Below are 25,526 nucleotides of genomic sequence, written 5' to 3'. Positions count from 1 at the left end.
GACGGGAGAAGAATGGAGGCCGGGCAGAGCGATGACCAGGCGGAACACGCTGCACAGGCTGCTGTGTGTCGGGCCGGACCGTGGCCTGGAGCTGTGGAGCTGTGGATTCTTTCACGGCCTTGTACACCAAAACAAGGGCTTTTGAATTCAATACAAGCAGCCAGTGGAAGCGGTGTAGGAGGGGGGTGACATGGGAGAATTTGGGGAGATTGACGACGGGGCGGGCTGCAGCATTCTGGATGAATTGCAGGGGCTGGAGGGAGTGTTTTGGGAGGCAGGCTAGGAGAGAGTTGCATGCATCTTTTGGTAACTTTACAATGGTCTTATTCCAGTGTATTAACCTATGGAAAAGTATTGTAAGTACACAATATTACTGTGTAGGTACTTGATGAAAATATCCCTAATTATAATGTATTTACAGCAGTGTAACAACACCATTTGAATGGCTTAACTAAAACAGTGTTGTTACACTGTTATAAGTACATAAAGTATTAGGGAGATTTACATGAAATACCTACTGTTGTCATGGCGGTGCCATTTTTACACCGGTGTTGCTTCCCTCCCCAACACCGGACATACTGGTTATACCGCCTTTTGCCCCTAGAGGGCAGTCTAACCGCTATCAAAGTCAGAGTCACGAAAACGAAAGTGAAACTTAAAATTCTACAATTTGCTCCAAACTCACATGTAATGGTGTGTGCAAACAGTAACACTTTTTAATCGGAGATGTGTCAAACTGCTCAACATTCTACCAGACACACTGCTGTCACTGTAGGTAAGGACAAGTAATGAATCTTATTCCTATCCTATTCCGCCAAAAACCACCATCATATTAGTGATCACTGTGTTGTTAGTATGTCCGTTTATCATTTAGTAGCCTAACTTGAACATGGAAGCTCTGAATATGTGCTTTTATTTTTTTGATTACAAAATAACGGTGTTCCCTGTGTGGGGCTAATGATCCCTGTCGACTCTAAGAGCGTAGGAACCGTGACAACCCTAGTACCTACACAGTAATATTATGTACTTACAATACTTTTCCATAGGTTAATACACAGGTTGATACACAGGAATAAAGCCACTGTAAAGTAAAATGTTGACACCAAGACACACCAAATACATGCATACCGATGGTTCCAAAATCAAAATCAGTTCTGGTGCTGTAAAGATGTACAGAAGCCTAGCGAGATATTTTAAGGCTATATTTGCATGCAGCTGTGGCAGACCTGCTGTTGGGCCTCAACCCACTGGCTGAGAAACACCGTGCTACAGCCAGCATGATATCCTGAAGGTGAGGAATATCATATATACACTCTTCAAAATGAATTTTCTTAACGGGTGTCTGGCCTTGGGATGTCATACATATTGCATATATGAATTTCCAGCTGCCCGAAAAACCACGGGCTGAGTTAATGAACAAACACCATTGCATTCGACCATTTTCACCCTGTCTGTCACTCTCGCTCTCTGTCTCTCTCTCTCCCTCTCTCTCTCTCTCTTTCTCAGACACTCGCTCTCTCCCATACTGGATGAATAGATGTGGACACTGTGATCTTTCTGTCATATGAATGTCTGTTTCCTATCTTATACTGGTCTCACACACGTGACGTGCCGCTGCTGCCTATGGAAGGTGATTCCATAAACTTGCCTCCCACTTTACCCAGAAAATCCAATTTTCTCCAGCTGAGCATAGGCTATTCCTGGAACATTTATAGGGTTGAGATCAAATTGGCGAGTTGAAACCTCAATAACGTATGAATCTTCTGTCTCTTACTTTTTCTCCAGGCATACAAAATACATACTCCTGCATGTGTCCGCATATTGCACACATATATACACACACACCCACACACACACACACGCATACACAAACCTATAGCTGCTCTCATCTCTTTCAGATCAGACCTCAGCTCTGGATAGGTCCCAGCAGCTCTGTGTACCTATGCATACTCATTACAGGCTACCAATAAACAGCATCCTTGAGAGAGAGGGGGAGCGGGAGGAGTCGTGGCACCAAGCCCAGCTTATGGCCAGAGAGGTGTCTAGGAAAAAAAATGACAAAGTCACTACGGGTTCAAACTCCTGCTAATAAACTGGGCTTGCAGTTGTACACATAACAGAGGCTGACAACAGTGTGTGCCCATCACCAACCCCGTTTCTGCCCCTCTCTCTGGGGTCAGCGGAGAGGTGGAGTGTGTAACCTTGGGGCCAGACGGTTCCCCAGCAGGCTGAGGGCCATGCTGAAGGAGTCACTCCATCGTGCTTGCCTCGGAGTGACTGCTGACGCACCACATCCCACTGCACGCTAATTACTGCATATCTAAATACACACACATAGACAGACTCACACAGACACCGATATAAATACACAAGCACAAGCACAGCAGCAGCAGCAGGGTATCTTTGTGGTTAGAGAAACTGTCCTGTAATTGGACTCATGCTCCATCTCAGCATGAACCATGTGTCCTGTTGAAGGTTCCTTGAGCAAGGCGCTGCACCCTTTACTGCTCATTCACTGTAAGTCGCTCTGGATAAGAGCGTCACCTAAAGGGCTAAAATGTAAAAATGTAAGAAAAGCAAGTCCTTTCAAATATAATGCATTATTCAGGCCGTGGTTAAGCTATTCGACAGACGATCCTTGAGTCAATGTCATTCAACGTGAGCTGGGCTAATGTCAGAGAGACTCCAGAGAATCAAATTATTCTAAACCACTCCAGGTAAATGTCACCACATGATGATGAAACAATCAGAAATGTACTTTTACGACAAGGGCAAATCCACTCTATAACAGAATGCACACGTTATTCATATGATCTTGGATCTAGATTCATGAACATGAAGTCCAAGTCCATAGTGCTACAAAAGCAATTGACACAAGGAGTGTACACAGGATCATTTAATAGGCATAAGGGCCCATATTCTATATATTTCTTTTTGTTTGTTTGTTTGTGCTGTTTTTTTAATATCGCTTGGTTGTAAAAGCTCAAAACTTGTGCTATGAATTCATTGCTAATGGAGCAAGCAGCAGGTTTTATCTCATTGGTTGACATCACTGGTTCTTTGGTTTCCAGCTTTGTGAGAGTTACTCATGATCACAACCAGGGATGCAGTGGAGGGTGGACTTAGTTTGGCCACCTTTACAAACCAACATAAATATGATGTAAACTAACAATATACAGTATAATAAGCAGTATCAGCCATATTCTGTGGAAGTTACATGAAAAAAAATATATTTTTAAGTAAATAAAACCTACATTAATACTATTATGAATATTTTTATTTTATTTATTTGTTTTTATTTTTATTTTTTTTATCACTACATCACTGTTCAAAACTACTGATTTAACTATCTCAGAAGGAATAGGGTGGATTTTCACTTCAGTGTGTAAAAGATTTTCAAAACCTTTCTTGCAATTCAGAGGAATTGAAATGGCTACCTTGCCCTGCTCATGTCCGGAGGTTGTCTCAGACAAAGGCTGAGTGCCCACATCAATCCATTTCAGTTGGAGCAGCCACTGTCCATTCACATCCCAAGGACACATCGCTAGGCCAAGGGACATGTATAGTACAGGAGCAAATCTTATTATATTGTAGCACTTTTTTTTAACCATGAGTTAACCAGGGGCAAATCTGCTGGGAACATATTCTGTAAACAACATTTCATAATGGCTTGGTGTGTGAGTTGTATCCACGGTTACCATTGTGGTTTGTGTGTAGGTGTGTGTGTGTGTGTGTGTGTGTGTACTCACAGCCATCATAGATGTCAGTGGGGATGTGGACGGCCGTGTGGTTGTGATCAGTCAACCGTTTAAATGATGGGTCCTCTTTAAAGTCTGGTCGGATCCTGTACTTTTTCACCTCTGTCTCATTTGCTTCCAGCTGGAATAAAAAAAAACAAATACATATACTGTATATGCATATATCAATGAACAAGACAGCAGTGCTGACCATGCATTTAAGACAAAACCTCATACAAAACCTCTTTATTCTATTTGCTAAAGCATCGCATATGAAGCATATGCAGGTTTATTTAAAAACATAGCACCTAAACTACAGCGTGACTATAAATCCTCATCTTAGTCTTATGTGATACCTTCACTCTGCACTTTTCACGCCCTCCCAGCTCGTCTAAGAAAATCTAATAGCATCATCAACTGTATGCTTGATAAAATCTTGTTTTTTTCCCCCTTATCATCTTCACTTGGGAGGAATAACAGAAGGCACTCAGATTGTCTATGCCCCTTGTGGAGATTTATAACTCCTACTGTGCATTCACCAATTTACATCAATGAGAGAACTACAGACAGGGAGATATATGAAGAGAGGCAGGATGAGATATGGACGAAAGAATGCGGGGTGGAGAGAGAGCGCGAGAGAGAGAGAGCAAGAGGGAGAGGGAGGGAGAGAGAGCGCGAACAGTTGCTTCCTAATAAAGCAACAGTGTAGCCAGCTCATACATCTCATCTGTCAATTAGAGGAGAAACATGGCAGAAACCTCTTCACCTGAGAGAGGGTGGGAGGAGGGATGACGGAGAGGAAGCTGCACAGGAAGAAAAGCCTGTAGAGGAGGCAAAAGTGGAGGGAGTGCAGCAAAAAGGCTGAGGCAAGATAGAAACGGAGCGGGGGGGAGGGGGGGGGGAATGGAGACATGAATGTAGTGAACAGGAGAAGGAAAATGCAGGAGAGAGGAGGTAAAAGGGAGGGAAAAAGAGAGAGGGTGCTGTGTAGCGAGACCCCATTACTAGCCCGTGTCTAAGTGTGACCTCTGTGTTTGCAGGGGCTTAAATGGAAGGAGAGGAAATGGGTGGAAGGAGAAAACACACTCACATTGTCCTTTGCGTTGTAGTAGCCAATGTCGTCATCCTGTAAACAAGTCACACAGAAACAAATACCACTTAGCAAAGAGAGAGTCTTGCACAGAGAAGCGTAACATTTATGTAATGATGACATTTTCTAATGCAGGTAACTCCATTAGTTAATTTTCCTCCAATCGAATGAATACTGTATGAGTTGCATATTCTAAGCAGAGTGTGCAGTGTGTTCCTCTTTACATCTGTGTCTACGTGTGTACAGTCATTTGCAATGCTCAAGGGATGCATTTCCCTGCCATGCAATATGCTAATTGATAGCTAAGACACCCATATAATTGTCTCTGCGACAAGCGTTTTTCCTGACCACCGCTTTACTGCGAATTTTAATTGTCTCCAACTGTGGTTCTTAGAAAGCAGAGGCCATCAGTAACAAATGAGAGGTATAATGCGCCATAACATATAATGTGCAATAAACCTATTTACTAATGGAGCTTTAATCACTACTAACGACATACAGATGCAAACAGATTGAACCTGTTCAGACACTGAAATTAATTCATGGCCTGCAAAACCAGACTGTGTCTATTCTGTGTGTGTGTGTGTGTGTGTGTCTATGTGCATGTGTGCGCTCATTTACCCACGCATGCATGAACGTTTGTGTGTGTGTGTGTGTGTGTGTGCGTGTGTGTGTGTGTGTGTGTGTGTATCTACCCGTCTGTTACCTCAAACTCGTCTTTCCACTGATGCTCCATCTGGAAGTTCTCAGCAGCTGTGGCCAGTTTCTGGGGAGAGAAATATGGCAGAGATTTAGACTGGAAACTACACAAGGTACGCCTCCTTCACAGCTTCAGTCTAATTATAGACAACCTGAGCAAAAGTGAATACGTTAAAAAGCACGGCGGAGACCATCCCGGAGACAGAGAAATGATTATGGTCTCACTTGCAGAGCTCAAACCACAGGGCTATCATGGTCTTATAGCGCTGTCCACTAAAGGCCACGCCGCAGAGTGTCATTATGTCAGAATGAAAAGGTTGTGCTCTAGGAGAGGAGAACAGTGTGTGTGTGTGTGTGAGAGAGCGAGAGAGAAAGAGAGAGATAAGGAAAGATAGGAGGGAGGAAGAGGGAATCCTTCGGTCAGCAGTGCAAGGAACGGCAAATCACTGAATAAAGTCAAGAGGGAAAGGATTACCGTCTAAGGGGCTGTCAATCAAACTGGAGACTACTAAATAACGGGGGATATAAAATGTAAGTCCCCTCACCTTTGCTGTGCAAAGGTGAGGTGACATACACACACACACACGCACACACACACACTTGGAGAAAGACAGAGAGAGAGAAAGAGAAAGAGAGAGAGAAAAAGTAGTAGTAGCACTTCATTAATCCCACTCTGGGAAATTTCTTTAACACAGAAACCGACACAGGCTACAGTGCTAGACACAGTACCAAACACTAACAGAGCTTACACAAACCAAACAGCATACATATGCACAGCCATCCATGTCTATACTAAGCAGACACGTCAGGCACCAATCCATTACGATCATTCCACAATGTCATCGCACAGGGAACAAATGGCTGTTTGAACCTCTCCATAGACATTTTGGGAAGTAGCCTATAAACCGACAACTGAAACTAGCTTCTGTGTTGAATCAGTACGTGATCTGCGCTGTCCAGGATACTCTGTATCTGTATATCTGAAATACTCTGTACAGTACATTTAGTGTTTCAACATTACATCCAATAGTTGAAGTGGCTTTCTTTATGATCTTTCCCAGGTTGTTGTCATTAGTTTTCTTTCTAGCAAATGAGGGCAAAATGAGGGAGAGAGAGAGAGAGAGGGAGAGAGAGAGAGAGAGAGAGCAGCAGGACAGCATTAAAGAAACATTCATATTTCCCATTTTCTCATCTCACCGTTGATGTGTGAGCCCGTTTATCCTGATTCGAATATCATTATTATTATTATATATTAGAGTGTATACATTTTTTTACATCTAGCTCGAGAAGTTGGGGAAAAAGATGAGGGGCTTCGAGTAAAAGAACACAGAGATCACAAGAGAGACAGCAAGCAGAGAGACAAACAAACAAAGCAAAAAAAAACAAGCTCTAATGTACAAGGCTGTGTATGTGTAAATCCCCGGCTCCACGCAGATCAAACCTCCGCCTGGCCTGGCCCTGCCCCGCTCCGACGGTACAGTCTGGGTAGAGAGATCCCCATTGAGGCAGGGATCTGCTCTGGGCAGCCTTAAATAAACCCACCTGTCTGACACAATGTCTTCCTTCACAAGAGCAAGGTTACAACAGCCTCCAGGATACTCACTCCCGCAACTGGAGATGATAGAGGAATGCGGTATACAGCTGAATCGCCTACTGATAATGAGATCTGTGAGATTGTGAATGTAGGAATGTATAACACCAGGTATGTTCTTGCACTGGATCTGTGAATGAGAAATAATTGGATAGGGTGCTTGTAGTAAATGTCATTCTGTACTTTTGGTTATACTGCATGTGTGTGTGTGTGTGTGTGTGTGTGTGCTGTCTGCAGTAGTTCCATTCTCGATCAACAATCCCATCCCTTTGGCCTCAAGTCCTGGGCTCCGTTCCAGACCTGTCTCCACCTCCTCTGCACTGGCTGTCAGCAGCTAAATATACCCCCTATAACCACACACACACTCTCACACACACTCAGACACACACACACACACACACACACACACACACACACACACACAACAGTGATCATAAAGAGATCTGAGTCATTAAGCATTTAAGACTAGCCACCGTCATTAAGCCTATTTCAGTGCTCAGTCAGGAGAATCACTCCGGAAGCCGTAGCCATTAACAAAGCATTACAATTCCTTGATTCATCTGAGAACATCAAAATATCAAGTACATCATTATAACTCTTCCCCCTGAAAATCGTCTGATTTGGATCCACGTAATTCCGACGGATATTAGCCTTCTTGTTATCCACTTACAAGGCTCTCCGCACAGTCGCTCGAGGACAGTGGATCCATTCTGCTTCAGATCATGTGCTGTGTCATGCAAGCGTGTGCACTGCCGGCACCTCTGCTCCAACAACATTTAACCCTACAAGACCAGGTCTCACTACGGGCCCGTTTCTCTAGTCTTTTGTTTTTTTAGCATTCTTTTCTCATTCATTAGTCAATTCAGTGGCTACTCTCAAATTCACCCAAGGTCTGAAAACCTTCTAAACAAAAGGCTGGCACTGTGTGTTTTTTTTACGTCGTAAGTGTTTCATGAGCCAAAGCAGCAACAGAAGATTTAAGGTTGTAATAATGTGATACCTGAGGGGGGAAGCAGGAGCAGCAGTTCATATCCCCGCTGAAAAGGCCAAGTGCAGGAGGTCTTGTCATTGGGGTAATGTCTAATGTCAGCTAATGTCAATGTAACGTCACGCCGTGTAATGTCACATCACTGAGCTAATGTCACAGAGTTCAATCACTCACATATAAATCCAGACCGTCTCTCAGAACTCGTTCAGGGTTGCGGATGCATAATGTATGGGACCTCCACACACACACACACACACACACACACACACACAGAAAACACAACTACACACACACATACACAAATGTAACATAGGGATATTGATTGATCAGTTTTCTAGAATGTGCACGATACATATTATTATAGGCCACTCCTCTGTTTTATAGATCACAGCAACATATGTGACATTAATGAGGAATATAGGACTATATCCAACATGCATTTTGTGTCTAAATATCCCTTTCTCACACACTTAAACGCACACGCACACACACATGCGCACGCTCACAAGCACACACACACCTCCTAAGAGAGCAGACCGACAGGGTTGTTAAAAATTCATGACAGGGCTTTGACGAGGCTTCTCTCCCCTCGGGGAGATGTGGGGAGGGAATAGGAGGAGTGTGTGAGGAAAGATACCTAATTACACTTCTCTCTTTTTCTCTGTCTATCTTTCTCTGTATCCCTCTCCATCTCTCTCTTTCTCTAACACACACATGCGCGCACGCACCGGTTATCAGGCTATCCGCAGAAGAAGGCGACACCATGATCAAATACGCTCCAGACTACAGAGCCTTGATTAGATGAGGCGGCTCCCTGAGTGACAGCTAACCACTGTAAACTGGCATAACAGTTCATTACGGAGCCTCTGAAAGTTGCCATCTCTGCCAATTGATTAAAAGCCATCGTCAGTTCTCAGCGTTGAAAGGCATGAATTTAGCAGTACAACGGTTTGGTTAATGGGAGTGCATAACACAATCCCCACAGCGTGCTTGATCTAACTGCTCATTAGTCTCCCTCTCACTCAGTATAGTATAGATACTCCAGCTCCGCACCATAATGAGTCCACTCTGTCACTGGATGACCACCGGAGACCTAGAGAGACCCACCACTCCCCCCCTGCAGCCCTAATGGGGGAAGGAGGGATGCGAGGAAGATAGGAGGTTGGGGGGGGGATGGAACTGAAGAGGTGGGAAAGAGGAGAGGATGAAGGGATGAGGTGCTTCAGTGAGGAAAAAGACAGAAGAAGAGGAGAAATGGAGCATGAAACAATATCGGGAGTGGCAATCTATGAAAACACCCAATACTGTCTGCAGCCAATATTGCTGATACACGTTAGTTAACTACATCTTATTCCCAGTTGCACCAAAAAAAACGACCTAATGATGACTGCAACAACCGTCGTGCGCATCAATATTCCAATAGCCAATTAGGGCACATAATATTGTATTTCACATTTCATGCGCCTTCCGCGATCCACGCTGATGTATGAGATCATTATGCTGCAGCACTTGAGAGCGCAGAAACATTTAGGCTGACCTGAGTGTTGTGGATGGCATCAGAATCTTACCTGGTCGCCCCACAGAGAGTTATTTCTGCCCCGCTCTCACCAGTCTTAGTTGTCATTCTGCCAGGGCCGCCTAGCAGCCCACCATGCATTTAGTGAGAAAGCAGAGCACAGCTTAAAGGATAGACAGGGAAGATGAGACAGGCTCTGCTAAACCTCACAGAGCCTCCCAGACTCGGTGTGTATCTGTGTGCTTGTGTGTGTGTGTGTGTGTGTGTATGTGCGTGCGCGTGTTTGCGTATGTGCGCATGTGTGTCTGAAGCCTCCACAGGCCTGAAATCAATGGGCCATTCAGAGCACACTGCCTTCTCCCACAGACAACAAAGCAATACACAACAGAGTAATAACACCATTAACACCCACATCCACTCTTATCTCTTCCTTCCCCTTTTTCTGACAGTGTGTCCACACACTCAACTGCCGGTTATCTATTCACCGTAATGAGCCCCGATTCAAAGGGAAGGCAAGAGAGTAAAAGGGGAGGTGTGAAAGGGTAGGGATGACAAGCAGCGGAGAGAGGAGAGACTGACAGAGGGAGAGAGGAAAGACATGAATTATGAGCAGATGGATTTACGGGGAGGACACTCCAAAGAGAGAAAAACAATACTCCCACTCAGCGAGATCACAGTGTTCCTAGTTCTCATTAAAACTTAGCTTATGAGGCTGAGCGGCGGGAATAGATGGAGAGAGAGAGAGAGAGAGAGAGAGAGACAGAGAGAGAGAGAGAGAGAGAGAGACAGGAGTGGGTGGGGGGTCGTTCAGTGGGAGAAAGATGGAGATTTTATCCAACAACCCATTCGTTTGTTTCCTGAGAAAAGGACAAATGAATGCACCCTCCTGCGTGCATGTGTATTAATTACAGTGTGAAAGAGAGAGAAACAACAGAAGAGAGAGAGGTAAAGACAGCTGAGAGAGAGAGGGAGAGAGAAAGACGAGAGTGGGGAAGGAGGGGCAGAGAGATAGAGTTGAGGGAGGGAAAGGAGGGAGAAAGAGAAAGGAGAGAGGTGAGAAGAGAGAAATGGGAAGAGGGGAGAGATGAGTAAAGGGAGAGAGAGGAGGAGGAGGGGTTAGAGAGGAGAGATACACAGGGGGAAAGGGGAGAGCTATATAGATAGAGAAGAGGGAGAGAGAGAGAGAGAGAGAGAGAGAGAAAGAGAAAGAGAGAGGACAGAGATATAGAACTACTTACAAAACACACTACAAAACACACACCATAAGAAAAGGAGATATATGAGAGAGAGAAGAGAGGAGGGATGGAGCGATGGAGGGAGACAGAGGTGAGATGGGGTAAAGGGAGCGAGAGCATGAGAGTGAGAGAGAGAGAGAGAGAGAGAGAGAGAGAGAGAGAGAGAGAGAGAGAGAGAGAGAGAAAGAGCAGAGGTATCTGCAGCTGTGAGAGCCCAGGGGAGAGCAGTGCTGCTTCACATGGCTTCTCTCAGAGGCCAAACCCTCCGATGGGAACAGTAAATCTACAGCTGCTCCCTGTCTTGTTCCCTCTCTTTCGCTCTCACTCTCTTACAGAGATCACACACACACACACACACACACCTACACACACACACACACAGTACACAGTGTTTAGTTTTGATCCCAATATTGAAAGGAACCTGATTCCTCTTCACATACATGGGCATCTTTCTAAGTACAATGACAAAGAGAAGATTCTTAATTATCGCTATTAATTGAAAGGGCTATGTGGAGCGTTTTCTCATCAATAAATCATTACCACATTAATTTTGGGACCATAATTACCGCTTTACCATAATTACAAACGAGACCATTGCCGAGAAGATTGACAGCCTCTACCAGCCTCTACTCTGCATTTTACATAGTGGGTGATTACCAAATCCAAGAATGCCACGTCGCTACTCGTGACCTGAGAAAGTTCTTCCCAAGTTGTCTCGGAGTGAACAAACTTCTCATGAAAGCGAGCACAGGGATACAGTTTGAGATGGGCTGCGTGCTTGATGTCGCTCGCGCAATCAATTAAGATGCACAGCTGTTCATTTTCCCTGCTGTTTCAAATGGCTCTGCACTGTAGACTGCAGCGCTGCTCGGACGCGATGCCTCGTTCTCGCAATTAATCTCGGGGCTTCCCGTTTGTTCTCGTTGGCCAAGTAACCATCAAATGGCAGCTCGGCTGGCAAGACCTGTGTCCGTGCTCCGTCCTCCACTTCTTTTGTTTTGGAATCGTGCTCCGCCGGTTAGATATTGCATAAAATGCGTCATGGAGGACACAAGAACACATATGGAGCGAGAGCCTGTGTGCCACCGGGTCAGATTTCACAGGGGATCTGCTGGATGGCTTTACAGCACAAACAGAGATTGCTTTACAACACAAAGCAGGAAGAGAGCCGCTTGTCTTCCAGTGTAAACGCTAAGCTATAAAGCTTTCAGAGTTTCTCACAATGGCAGATGGTGGAATGAGTGAAAGGCTGATGGAAGAATCGCCCCGACATGTTTATCCTCTTCAGTAAAGCAAAAGAGAAAACAAACGGAGTGACACCAGGGACGGGGGACAAGGAGGCAACAGGGTTTATGGGAAACGAGGCGTTTGAGAAACACTGGTACTGGCGTGAGAGAGAGGCTGCCAGTCATCTCAACCACGGTCTCATTTGTTCACTGAAATTATACCAAGGTATCAGAATTAACTTGACAATGATATATTGATGTTGAAATGATTATGCTAAACGTGACGCCTTTAATTACTGTTGGTTGTTATTGGTAATGGAGAAAATGGTTCCCCTGACTGTGAAAGGTCAAAACTGTCTTTAAATCCCGTATTCAAATCTAAAAACCAGCATGTTGAAATCAGTGAAAATGTTACAACAAAAAAAATTGGATTGCATCACATCACATCTGTTATCCTCCAACACAGTTTGGATTTCTTCTCGATGAATGTATTAGACACTTGGCCCTGGCCTACCATAAGTCTAGTTAGAATTCCCCATCTGCCCTGCTCTCTCTCTCTGTCTCTGTGTCTATCTCTGTGTCTATCTCTGTATCTCTCTCTGTATCTCTCTCTCTCTCTCTCTCTCTCTCACACACACACCCACACACCCACACACACACACACACAGACACAGACAGACAGATATACACACACAGACACCTCTTGTCTGCCATTAATATGATCAGCGCAGAGTGGAGATGGGAGGTTGAGTAACATCTGCTCTAGGGAGTGGAATATCTCTGATCGTATCATAGCCTCTGCTCATTACTGCATTATAGTGACACACACACACACACACACACACAAACATCATATCACATCTTGTGCTCATTATCATAACATAGTGACAGCAGGCAACAGATCAGAAGTTGCAATAAAAGTACAGCCCAACACCTGGGGCTCACACACTTTATTACACACATTCACACATACATTTAATATTAAACGGTCACCTTTAGACACAACTTATGAGCTGTGTAATACGTGACAGAAATTGCACAGATTAACTTTCATACAGTATGCAAGAAACATGTCCAGTAATGGCCTTTTTATACAGCTGAAGGAGTTCATTGCAAATCATTATCGTATATATCCGTTTTGGAAAAAAATGTTATCTAAAGTTCATCACTATCTATTTCAAAAACACAGATGTTTACATCCTGTAAAATGTTAGTAGTTTATAAATAAAGGCTTCAAGATAGCCAACAGCCAACAGCTCCATAATATTCAGTGGTGAGTTGCATGCCAATCATTTTGTCAGTCTGACAGTCACTGTTTTCAAAAGGTGAATATTTTCATTTTGGAATGAAACTCTTCATTTGCTCTTACACACATACACACACATCTACAGACACCTGTTTACACGCACCCACACACACACACACACACACACACACACAGTACAGAGGGACCTGTGTCCTGTAGAGTTGTAGTGGTGCTGGTTGAGGTATTACTCTAGGTGATGTTTTAGACTGGCCCATTAGTCACTGGATAGAGCCCTTCACCTCAGGAGCAGAGAGGAAATTGCACATGCACGCACACACACGCACACACACACACACACACACACACACACACACACACAGACACACACCTCATGCAGATTGTTCAAACAAAAGCCAACAAACGTAGCAAATACACGGTTGCTGGTTTTTAGTAAAGAGCGAGAGGTAATAGGTGATTGAATGTGGACAATAGCTGGATGTGTGTGTGTTTGTGCGTGCGTGTGTGTGTGTGTGTGTGCGTGTGTGTCAGTCTGTCCTCAGTGTTTTATCAGTTTGCCTTTTTCCTTAACAGATCTGCATCAATAATTAAGTTTTTAATTACAGTACACACAGACAGCGAGACAAAGAGAGAGGAGGGTGGTGAAGGGGGCAGGCGGGATGCGTCAAAGTAATTGGATCTAGCCTCAGGCACTTCAGACACTTTCACTCTCCAGTCAACTACTTTTGACAATATTGAGCTTTCAGAAACATCCTCTCTCCCTCTCCCTCTCTTCTCTCTCTCTCTCTCTCTCTCTGGTAGAGGTAAACATTGACTCTGTTGACCCCTGTTGCAGTTACACAATTTTGAGGAGGAGTAAATATGCGATGCGTGTCCATGTCAGTGTGCATGTGTGTGTGTGTGTGTGTGTGTGTGTGTGTGTGTTTCCTGTAGATATCAGGTCTGGTTATACTCTGCAAAGCCTTTGATAAAGAGACCCCTCCTAACAGTGTGCAAGCACAGTACTCGTTAATAATGCATATTACACACACTCATTTATGGAGGCATGGATGCATGTACACACACGCACGCGCTTGTTTCATACACCTGTGGCTAGGTAAACTGCAGCCTTTAAAAGGTCATCTATCAAGCAGAGTCAGAGAACAGAGAGAGGGAGAGAGAGAGAGAGAGAGAGAGAGAGAGAGAGAGAGAGAGAGAGAGAGAGAGAGAGAGAGAGAGAGAGAAGATGAAAGTTTGAAAGTATAGTTGACAGCTAAGCGAAAACGGCTCAAGTGCCTTAGGCTATCTCCAATTATATTGACATCGAGAGAGTCACTCCCTAACTTATATCAAAGGCATCGAACAAGAAAGGAACTCCCAACTGCAGTGAAGAGTCTTTACCTTCATTCTGTCTGATAAACTTTACAGCCAAGTGCATTCATTTGACTTGGAAAATTGGTCAGCAAAGACAGAAAAAAAACACATGAACCAGAAATGAAATGTATGTGAGGGCTGACACCATCAAAAAGGTTCAACTGAAAGTGTATTGGGACTGTGTGCTTATTTCTAGTTCTGTTTTTATGTTTGTTGTTGTTTATTGCCATTGCTTCAACGTCGTTCATAACAGGGAGTCCAAGAGAGATTCAAAATGAAAACACCGAATCTGAGTTCAAGTGTTATTTTTTTCTTTCTCAGCTGCTGTTAGCATCCATCAGTCTATCCATCCATCAGTCCGTGCATCTATCATGTCCATGTATCTGTCCCTCTTCCCAATCATCCATTCATCCGCTTATCCTCCCATCCATACATCTTAGGACGGAGAATCCAATATCAGTGTGCCTTGAGGTTATCCGTAGAGAGAAGCGAGGATGAAACACAAAGAGGCAATAGAGAGTGGGAAGTGATCGATGTCGGCGGGTCGGACGGAGCGTCGCCACCAGACTATGTGAACAACCCGGCCCCCCCACCAACACAACCGGCTCTCTCCACTATCACATGGATACAGCTTCGGGGTCAATAGTCTCCCTCTTGCTGCTTACATGGCACCGGCACATGGAAAAATGATAAGAACACCAGGGTGTTTACTTTACATACACAAGACAGACACTTGGAGGGAGAGGTGTTTATGAACGTCCATAAATACTCCCTCTCCATTACTAATAAGACAACAATGGTGATACCTTATAAAGGCAGAGTAAGGGGTGCTGTGAACTGCCTTTGAATGTATAAAAACAGTTCAAACTCCTGCTATAGATGAGCGTCGCTGACCCAGTTCTGCTTAAAGGGGGGGCTGGGGGTGGGGGGTGGGGTGAGAGAGAGAGATAGATAGATAGAGAGAGAGAGAGAGAGAGAGAGAGAGAGAGAGAACCTCCCCAGGGTCAAAGCTCTCATTACCACATTGAACACTGCAGAAGAGAGATCTGAGTCCCCACTTTCTGCTCTTTTGTGTACGTTTCACCCACCATTGCGTTGCACTTGCACACATCATATAAATCGTCTCTGTAACATCTTTGTAGCTACGTAGCTCTCTTTTACACGTATCACCTCTCCACTGAAATATTAGCCTTCTACTGTAAAATGACCACAACTTTGCACATGATCTGTGCCACAAAACACAACAATCAGATAATAGCTTTCTGACTAGTCCTCTTGCAAATACAGAAACAGAATTTCTACACTCTTACAGTAGATGCCGCTGTATTATAGCAGTGCAGCACTTTAAAAACTACAGTTCAATACTGTATTTGTTAATTACTTAGTTCATTAATCAGTTAGTTACTTTAGCTTTCATCGCATGGTGAGTAGATTTTGGACTGGAATTTTGGACAGGAATATTTTACAACATATTTTAAGCTTGCTGTAATTTTTACAATGGTCATTACACAGTAGTACTGTTACCTGGGGCACATGACATCACACTGCACAGAAACCTCTGGTGAACTGCCCCTGAGTCGTCATCATTAACAAGACACTGACATATTGGTAAGACTACGTCAACTTACATTTTAATGTTCTTAATATTCGGCTAACTTTAGCATTTAGCATTTTTTAACCACTGTATGACATTGTGCATTTAGCTAAAAGGTTAGCTAGCAAGTGTTTTGACTTCAACAAGCACCTAATGTTTGTTCTCCCTTGTAGGAAACCAGAAATTCTATGGAGGAGCATTTTTGCCAGATGGTCACTGGATCTTTTCGAAGTTTCTCCAGTTAACTTGCCAGGTTTTAACTAACCCATATGCTGTTTTTGGGGTTTACAGTGATCTCAATGGTCAACATCTGAATAGTATTGAAAATTTTGAAACTAACAAACACTTTATCCGTGCTCTTCCGAATGTGGTATTGGGATTCAGTATCATCTGTCTCTGGGCAGAGCGACCACTCACTGCTGTTTAGGATGAAGTTTTTTAAATTTCAATGTTTTCCTTCCTGTGGGTGGAGAAGTTCCCCTGCCAGTGACCATACCCGACAAATTTATGGTGTCTCAACAAGGGCATTCTTTTCTGCTCCAGCCCTAGTTTGCAATTTAGACCGATAAGACAGATGTATCTTTATATAAAAATCTTAACCAGTGCGGATTTAAAACCATAAACATAAAAAAGTAAAGTGACGGTTGTTTCCTCCAAGTGGGGTGAGTCTTACCTCCAGGGCGGCAGACCTCTTTCGCAGCAGCTGTTCAATGTTCCTGGCTGCTCTGGCCACCAGCTCTTCTGCATCGTTTGGCTCCACAGTGTACAGGTTCCGGTTCCTCAGAAAAATCTAGACAGAAACAGGGTGTAGTGGTTGTATATGTCAACACATAAAATTGGCAAATTAATAAATCCAAAAGTTTCAGATCTGTACCTTTATTCAGTTTAAAGTTCACTGAAAGGTCAAATGGAATTTTGTTTGAAAAAGAAGAATGACATAATTTCAGAAACATACAAAGGCTAAATGCAATATAAAAACAAGAGGAAAAGTGCAGCTTCCCTTATGCACTGTGCTTGGAATATTTTGGGTTTCCAGAGTGCTAAATTTGGAATATCTTCTCTGATTGGTTGTTTATGTACGTGTGTGCAACATTTGGCTGTTTATACCTGAGTGAGGCTCTTCCCAGCACTGGCCGTGTCTGCCAGGGTGACCAGCTCTCTCTGCATCTGATCCACCCATTCTTTAATCCTATTGGGCAAAAGAATGCAGACAACCAATCATAAAACTCCGATCTGACCAGTTTGGAAGAGAACACAGACACTGCACAGCGCAATTAAACTGTCAATCAAGTTATGTAACAACTAGCATCTAACAAGTTCAATCATGCCGTGTCCAGTCGCACGGCGGCAAAACAAACAAAGCCTCTGATAGGTCAAGCACAATGTCAACCAATCAAACCCGAATCTCCGGGAACAAATACAATGTCACCCAATCAAACACGTGTCACTGGGTTCGATCGCAGTGTCAGCCAATAAGATTACTTTCTAGGAGTTCAAACATGAAGTCATCCAATCAGCTAAGTGTCACCAGGTGTGGCTGGCGACAGTGATGCGAGTGGACAGGTCCTGTGTGGAGAGAGGTGGGAGGTGGCCAGGACCAAGGTGCTCCTCTCCATATCAAAGAGCTCCAGGTTAGTCATCAGGTCCGGCCTCCTGGTAGCACTCCTGACACCTGAATGAAACACGCCTCTCATCCTCCTCCTCCAATCGTCTTGTCAAAGCACAACGAGCTCTCGGCTTGCATGATAATACATTGACATAGTCTTTGTATCGCTCTGTGTCACCTGAACACATCGTCCGTGGATGGAGATGTTTGAGAGGAGAATGATAATCGTATAAGGTACACAGCAATAAGTGCCACGGTGGCTTGTTAGAATAATTGGACCCATCTAGAGATGCACCAGGTATGAGAGGCGTGCAGAAGCAAAATACTTGTGTGCATGTGGATGCATAAATTCACCCAAATGCGCATACATGCAGGCACGCGTGCAAACACACACACACGCACACACACACATGCACACACACACACACACACACAAACACACTGACACAGTGCCATTAATATTGTATGAGACTAGTAGGGGGTTGGGGTGGGATACAGATGCTCTCATTGCCATGCATTCACACTCACACAGACCCAGCCGCGAGACTCCCCAATGGCTAAGAGATATATTCCACTCACATACACACACTGGAATGAACACACACTAACAGACACACACAGACACACACAGACCTACAAACTGTTCCAAAAAAGTGTCATTTACAGCAGCTATGCACATAGGCTCCAAGCGTAATGAGTGTAAGTGTAAGTTATGCGTGCAAGACATCTACTCTCAATATGGCTGAGGGAGGTGGGAAGATGCAAGCAAAGAGAGAGGCACAGAAGATCAAGAAACCAGAAAAGAAATGGGAAGGGTGCATCAGGGAGGGAAGAAAATCCATAGTGGATGGGGAAATTCGGAGTAAGTACATGCTTGTGGAGAAAAAATGAGACAATTTGCAATAGAGGAAATAGCAGCAGGGATTTCACAGTGTGAAATTGTTAAGGGAAAGTGAGGGTAGGTGGAGGTATTAGAGCAGGGTCAGCCATAATTCGGCTGCTATCCCTTAATTCCCCTGGCCAGATGGCTAAGGGGCTGTGGACAACACTGCTGACTGAGGCTTTGCAGAGCCTTATGGCCGTCTGAAGGAAAACCAACACAGAAGTCCAGCTCCTGTACTGTGTGTCGCTGTGAATTAGAGCCACCAAACGGCATTGTTTGGAAAAATCAATCTTTTTAACTGTCAGAAGGTGCACTGGGACCAGTGGTGCTAGATGACCATGACCTGGCAACCAGCTGATTGGCAACCAATTTGAGCGGCGTGAGTTTTGTTTTACAGTATCCTATGCTACAACATTTGAGAGAGAAAATATGCTGAAATGTCTGCTGACTAGTGGGGGATACATGCATTATGGTGAAATTTTATGTTGACTACAACTGTATATGATGTCTCTATAAAAATATGTGTTGAGAAACTGCAACATAATAAATGTCCAAACAATCAGTTTATAGAACCTGCTTTTCCCTGCCTCATACCTAGACTAAGAAATATTGCCAAGGGGACACAACTGGAATGACGCCACACCTCTCCTTTTGGTCTCCACTCCTCTTTTCCAGTCCAGTTTGCTTTCCTCTCTCCCTCTCTCCTCCAATCCTCCCCTCTCCTCTCCTCTCCTCACTTCTGTCCTATTCTCCATAGACAAACAGCAGACTGAATGCAAGGTATTTCAGCAGACCTTGGATGCCTAAGCTCTAAAACCCTGAAGCATTCGCCAGCCAATTGTGTGTATGTGTGTGTGTGTGTGTGTGTGTGTGTGTGTGTGTGTGTGCATGTGCGCATATTTCCAGGGACTTGATATTCAGAGAAGCAAAGGTCTTCCTCTCCAGAGTTTAGCTTCTATGCAATCTACTGCTACCACTGTAAATCTGTATCTCTACAACAAAAACCCTCAGGTGCCGACAAACTGATAAGACAGCCCAGACTGTGTGTGTGTGAGTGTGTGTGTGTGTGTGTGTGTGCTTGTGCATGTTCACGTTCATGTGCATGACATAGACTTTACTCTACACTACTTTTTTTCCAAAATCTCTCTAGAGCACTTTGTCAAAGGCTAAACAGCAGTGTCTGATCTGCTGAATAGCTCAGTCAGATTCTTACTTGATGTTGAATGCCTTGTAGGTGTCTTTGGTTTGGTGTGTGTGTGTGAGTGTGAGAGAGAGAAAGAGAGAGACAGGAGAGAGAGAGAGAGAGAGAGAGAGAGAGAGAGAGAGAGAGAGAGAGAGAGAGTCCATCCTGGTCACATCTCATTCTGTAGATCAAGTACTGCAGATGTTTGGTTCAGCACTGCCCACATTGCCTGTTACCTCACATGGACAAACAGGAAAATCTAGAAGTGGGCAGCTCCTAGTTGTGAATGTGTGAAACCTCCTTCTGTGACTGACAGATTACTTTATTTCAATGTCATGCACTCCACAGTAGGTGCCCAGCCCACATGGGCTTGCAAGACACATTCATACATCATGCTGAAGTTTGGGCTTGACAAACATTTTCCAAAAAACCCTCAGATATCTGTAGATAGCTGCCATTTACCCAGGCTTTAAACACAGCATTCCAAATAGAATCGACCTTTTCTGAAGCATATCTTAAGTCTTTCATAGTCAAATTGCTCATCATTAAATCATGCATTCTCAACCACACCTTGAGGTCCCAACCTAGTTTAATGGCAAAGCTTCATAAATGCCATGACATTAGGTGGCGGCTGCTCTCAGTCTGTCATGGTTAATCCATGTGAAGCCAGAACACTTCATGCAAAAGAGACCAAAATATCTCAGTTTTTGCTCTCAAATAGAAATTGTAGTAGAATAGAAACAGAATGCAAATAGAAATTACCAGGTGAGGTACAGTGATGCTCATTATGTTATTGCTGCCACCAGTAAAATGTTAAGTCAAGCTATAGGTAATAATGGTTAAAATAACATGGGGACTCAGAGATGTCTAAACAGTGATAAAGTCATTGTTGTTGAGCTGAGGCAGCAAAATTTTTCTGCTCTGGTTGTTGAGCTGTGATTACCGTAGCCTCTGGTACAGCACTGGATAATTAAACACACACACACACACACATACAGACACACACACACACACACACACACAAACACAAACACACACATACAAATGGCAACTGGGTCAGACACTGCCCTACATTGTTTTTCACAGACAGGAAGAGCAAACGAGAGCAAGAGAGAAAGAGATAGAGACAGAGAGAAAGACAGAAAGAGACATGAGAGAGAGATGAGAGAGAGAGAGAGAGAGAGAGAGAGAGAGAGAGAGAGAGAGAGAGAGAGAGAGAGAGAGAGAGAGAGAGAGAGAGAGAGAGAGAGAGATGTTGTGGTACCATCACTTCGGAGCCAGAGAGAGAGTAATGAGTTGACCCACAGTGTGTATCTCAGTGGACGGCTGTGTTGAACTACAGTCTAATTACACATCATTACAGAGGCAAAGAGAAGCAGTCTGGATGCTGACATCCTAGCGCAATGTGGCATCAAAGCACCAACAGTAATGCACCAAAACAACCCGCTGTGCGCTGCACATACTCTGTAGCCTATACACCAACACCCAAGCGGCCAACTCAGTCCTTCTTCAGCCTGGCCCAGTTACTAAAACAGAGAAGTGGCTTGATATGCAGTGAAAGGCTTTTGGTCCAAGTTCTGACCGGCCCAGCTTCCTATGTCAGCCTTAAACCAATAATCACCCTAAGTTTGCAATTCATGTTGGCTTGCTGGAGATCTATGGTGAAAATAGATCTCTGGTTCGACTGCGTAATTTTCAGAAACATTTCTGGCTTCAACCAACATGAGCCCATGGCTATATGCTCAAAAGATTCCTCTTATGATATGAGATCTGACTTTCAAGAAAGCTTGTGTCTGTAGATTATACTTTTTATTCACTTTAAATTGTTCCTCAAAACATCCGCAGTAGTGTTAAAGTTTTTGGACTGTAATTGGGCTAGAATTTCACTGAATGAAAGCAGAGAGCACAAGAGTTTTCAAAAATGAATTCAATGGAACACATATCAAAACAGGTAAATGTATAAGTCAAATACAACTTCATATTTTCCATCCATCCATTCTGAGAAACTATTACTAACCAAACTAGGATAAACGCACATGCAAAGTTTATCTAAAATTAAAGTGTCTATAATGCATGGCTTTCTCTGTGTTGCATCCAATTACCGTAGATCCCCAGAGTAATACTGGAACAACAGAGGTTTAGGTTCATAAGCAGAAATGAAAGCAGCAGATTACAGATGGCTTCCAAAATGAATATCTACCTTTATAAGATGATTTTTTTTGCTACACAGTTTGGAAATTTACTTTCAAAATGTAATTGGTTGTAGATGATTGATTCTCCTGCTTATAATCCTGAGCATAATCAGTAGTATAATCAACTGGATCAGTGTTATCCATTAAAATGAACTCAATGATGTATCTAGTTAATTTCTTTTGGCTCACTTTCTGTTTGTTCCAATATATATACTGTGCTGTGAATAATATCATCATTACCGTCATCTAAAGCCATGAGTGAACATAATTTCAGGTGGTGAAAATGATCTGTCAATAAACTCACAATCGAAATGCTTTTTCCCCTCAGACATATTTCAAATGTGTTTAAGCACCCCTCTGTCTAGTTGTATGTCTCACTCACTGTCTTTGCATTTTATGATTTTATGTGACAGCATGTTTAGGAAGCCGAATGTGTCAGCAAGCACGGGGTAACACTGTATCCATGTGTCTCCACACCAATTGTAAATTGACAAATTTCTGTGCAGTTATTGTATTTGGAAAATGACATACAACCAATTATGATTTTGATACACATTCTGGTTTCACAGTCATAATGAGAATATGTTAAAATTTGACCTGGACAAAGCAAGTTCCTGTAGTACAAAGTAAGGATCCCTATGGAAATCTATTACATTCTGTTTTCTGTAGGAGGTTAACATCGTGTTGAACATTTCCAACATAAACTGGAATGGTTGTCCAGTGATCTGTTACAATGCTTTCTAACTGAGGAGACTGGCTACCTGGTTCAAATTCTACACCAGTCTACAGCATACAATATCTCCAGCCACTTCAGCTGTCTGCATCACTGCCATTGATCAAAACGTCATATCCTCCAAAGGTCTGATGACTATGAACTGACAATATATTGGTTTTGAATAGGATCCATGGACATATGGTCATGACACTTACACGACATATAAAGGACTACGCAAACTTTCAATTTAATTAAAAACAAACAAATAAAGAAAGGACTCACAAGGTTTTTAAATGCAATAACATATAATAATAATAATAATAATAATAATAATAATAATAATAATAATAATAATAAGCTGTTGGGCAACAGAATAAACTGTGAATAGACATTTGTCTGGTTATCTGCATTAATGCTGCAGGGTTGTTCTGAATTAGCAGGAGGTCTTCAGGTGAACAATACAAACATCTTATCGTAGCATTTATCTGCAGGATTTTAGGAGGACTGCGGAGTGTCCTATATATGCAAAATGTAGAAGGACTGATGCTTGTGCAAACAGACAAGGGTAGTTTGACATTCTTTGTTCTGGACAGCACATAATTATAATATAATCGATTGTATATAAGGATATTCACAGCAAATCACAGCAATACTATAGGTTCATATAGAAATATCAGAGTGGATAAAAAAAAAAAATACCATAAAGTAATAAGCTCTCTATAAACTTACTATTTAGAAGGCCTACCAGACAAACTATAGCCTAAGTCTTTGAGCTTATAGTGATGCTTATAGGAATGTTAGTTAGTTTTTGTTAGAATATCCGTTTTGCTGGAAGGGACAGGACCAGTTTTATTATTATTACACTTTAAGCACATAATAGCAGTGCACATTGCATGGCTATTAGTCTACCAAGCCGCCGTAACTCTTTTCAACAAGTTCACAGAAGAGCTGTCACGGCGCCCCGTGGCCACCGTCACCAATCTACCGGCGAGTAGTAACTGCTGATTAGGCTAACCAAAATGAATCACTGCCTGGAGGCAAGCACGCCCTGGGAAGGCTTAAATATTGCCCACCGCCAAACAAGATGACCATCCGTGATTGAATGAAACGACCAGCCCTCCCCATTCACACACACCCAAGCGCGCACGTACTGTTTCGTCTACATCGTGCATTGTGCATAAATGTGGGCTTTTACTTGTCTCCAAACAGCGAGCACTTGTAAGCAGGAGTCTGCAAACCTGAACATGTGCTCGAAATAGGATTACGGGCTACTTACATGAGCTGTGTCGGAAACTGCGATGCCAGAGACCCGTCCTGCCATAGCAGGACCAGAACCACCAAGGCTCGCACCCTGCAGGTATCCATTGTCAAAGGGGGGAAATTCCCCGACGTGCGTCGACACCGAATGCGCTCCGCTCCGCTCCCCTTCGCTGCCGATGAATGGGAGCGGTGGGCAGAAGCAGAGTGAGTAGCGGTGTGTCGCGCTCTCAGAGATTAACCAACCCTGACACCTCTAATCTGATCAGCCGGCCATCCAGAGCTCTAACAGGTACTGAGGCTTGATGTTTCAGGCCGTCTCTTTCTCTCTCTCTCTCTCTCTCTCTCTCTCTCTCTCTCTCTCTTTCTCTCTCTCTCTCTCTCTCTCTCTCTCTCTCTCTCTCTCTCTCTCTCTCTCTCTCTCTCTCTCTCCCCTGTTGTCTCTCCCTCCCCCTGCTTTCCTCTCTCGCCCTCACGAAAAATCACTGTAATATTCCAATATTAGTCTATTCCTATAGGGTCTTACAATGTGTCTGTACTCAATAGTGAGTTTATAGTAGCTATAACTGTAATATTGTATAATAAACTGATATTTCTGTAATCTGCCTATAGAAACTGATATATAGTATCAGTGCAAAATGTATTACAGTATTTACTGTTCTTTTTCTCGAGGTGTATTCCATATTGGGAGCTACAAGATGTTTTTCACCTCCCCATTATAAAGAAACACCTGCTAAAGGGAGGGTCTGACCACAGGTAACAGACACACAAGCACACGCACACTGAATACAGATGCAAGTCTGGCTCTGCCTACAGTAGCTATGACCCTAGAGTGAAGGGAAAATTTACTGGCTTTGATGGCACCGTCTTTGTCAATCACTATCAATCGTCCCGGCAGGGTGAGTGACAGCAAGCAGAGAAACTGTCCCACAGTGGGAGCTGCTGCTAGAGTGATAGACATATTGATTTCACACGTTCAACGGAGAATGTACAGTCTTATGAGATAGAGGAAAGTGATCGGCCTACAGTAAAAATCCAATCACTCTCAGTGCCATCAATCATACCTGTTTTACAAGATTGAATTTGTTGCCACCTGCTGTGCATGTTACAGCGAAGAATATAATCTGCAAACTCCTGCACCACAACAGGAATAAAATTATGGCAAGAGTTCATGTCATCATTTGCACTTTGAAAGAGCATCAGCAGTTTGATTGAATAACAAGGCAATGGAGGGCATAAACCTACTATCTCCTTCTCTGTGTGTGTGTGTGTGTGTGTGTGTGTGTGTGTGTAATTCAGGCCTGGAGGGAGGGCAGGGCAGCACAAGCGGGATGCTTGGGGATTTGGTTATCAATCGTTGCCTGGCAACCACACACCATCTCTCCTGTCCTCTCACC

At 43.5% G+C, this 25,526-nt stretch overlaps 1 protein-coding gene across 1 annotated transcript in view; it reads right to left on the bottom strand.

Moving 5' to 3' along the window:
- LOC139933189 (voltage-dependent calcium channel subunit alpha-2/delta-1) overlaps positions 1–24,237 on the bottom strand; it is a 60,712-nt gene extending 36,475 nt beyond the window's left edge. The window contains exons 1-6 of the mRNA XM_078282913.1: positions 24,149–24,237; positions 17,401–17,482; positions 16,967–17,083; positions 5,534–5,593; positions 4,828–4,863; positions 3,750–3,879 (exon numbers count right to left, since the gene is read on the bottom strand). Coding sequence (XP_078139039.1) covers positions 3,750–3,879; positions 4,828–4,863; positions 5,534–5,593; positions 16,967–17,083; positions 17,401–17,482; positions 24,149–24,237 — 514 coding nt within the window. The remainder of the gene's footprint in view (positions 1–3,749; positions 3,880–4,827; positions 4,864–5,533; positions 5,594–16,966; positions 17,084–17,400; positions 17,483–24,148) is intronic.
- Positions 24,238–25,526: the final 1,289 nt, after the last annotated feature.

The sequence above is a fragment of the Centroberyx gerrardi genome, chromosome 4 (assembly GCF_048128805.1).
Source record: "Centroberyx gerrardi isolate f3 chromosome 4, fCenGer3.hap1.cur.20231027, whole genome shotgun sequence".
Taxonomy (NCBI): Eukaryota; Metazoa; Chordata; class Actinopteri; order Beryciformes; family Berycidae; genus Centroberyx; species Centroberyx gerrardi.
Note: the sequence above shows the minus strand (reverse complement) of the source record. Positions and strands in the feature narration are given on the sequence as shown.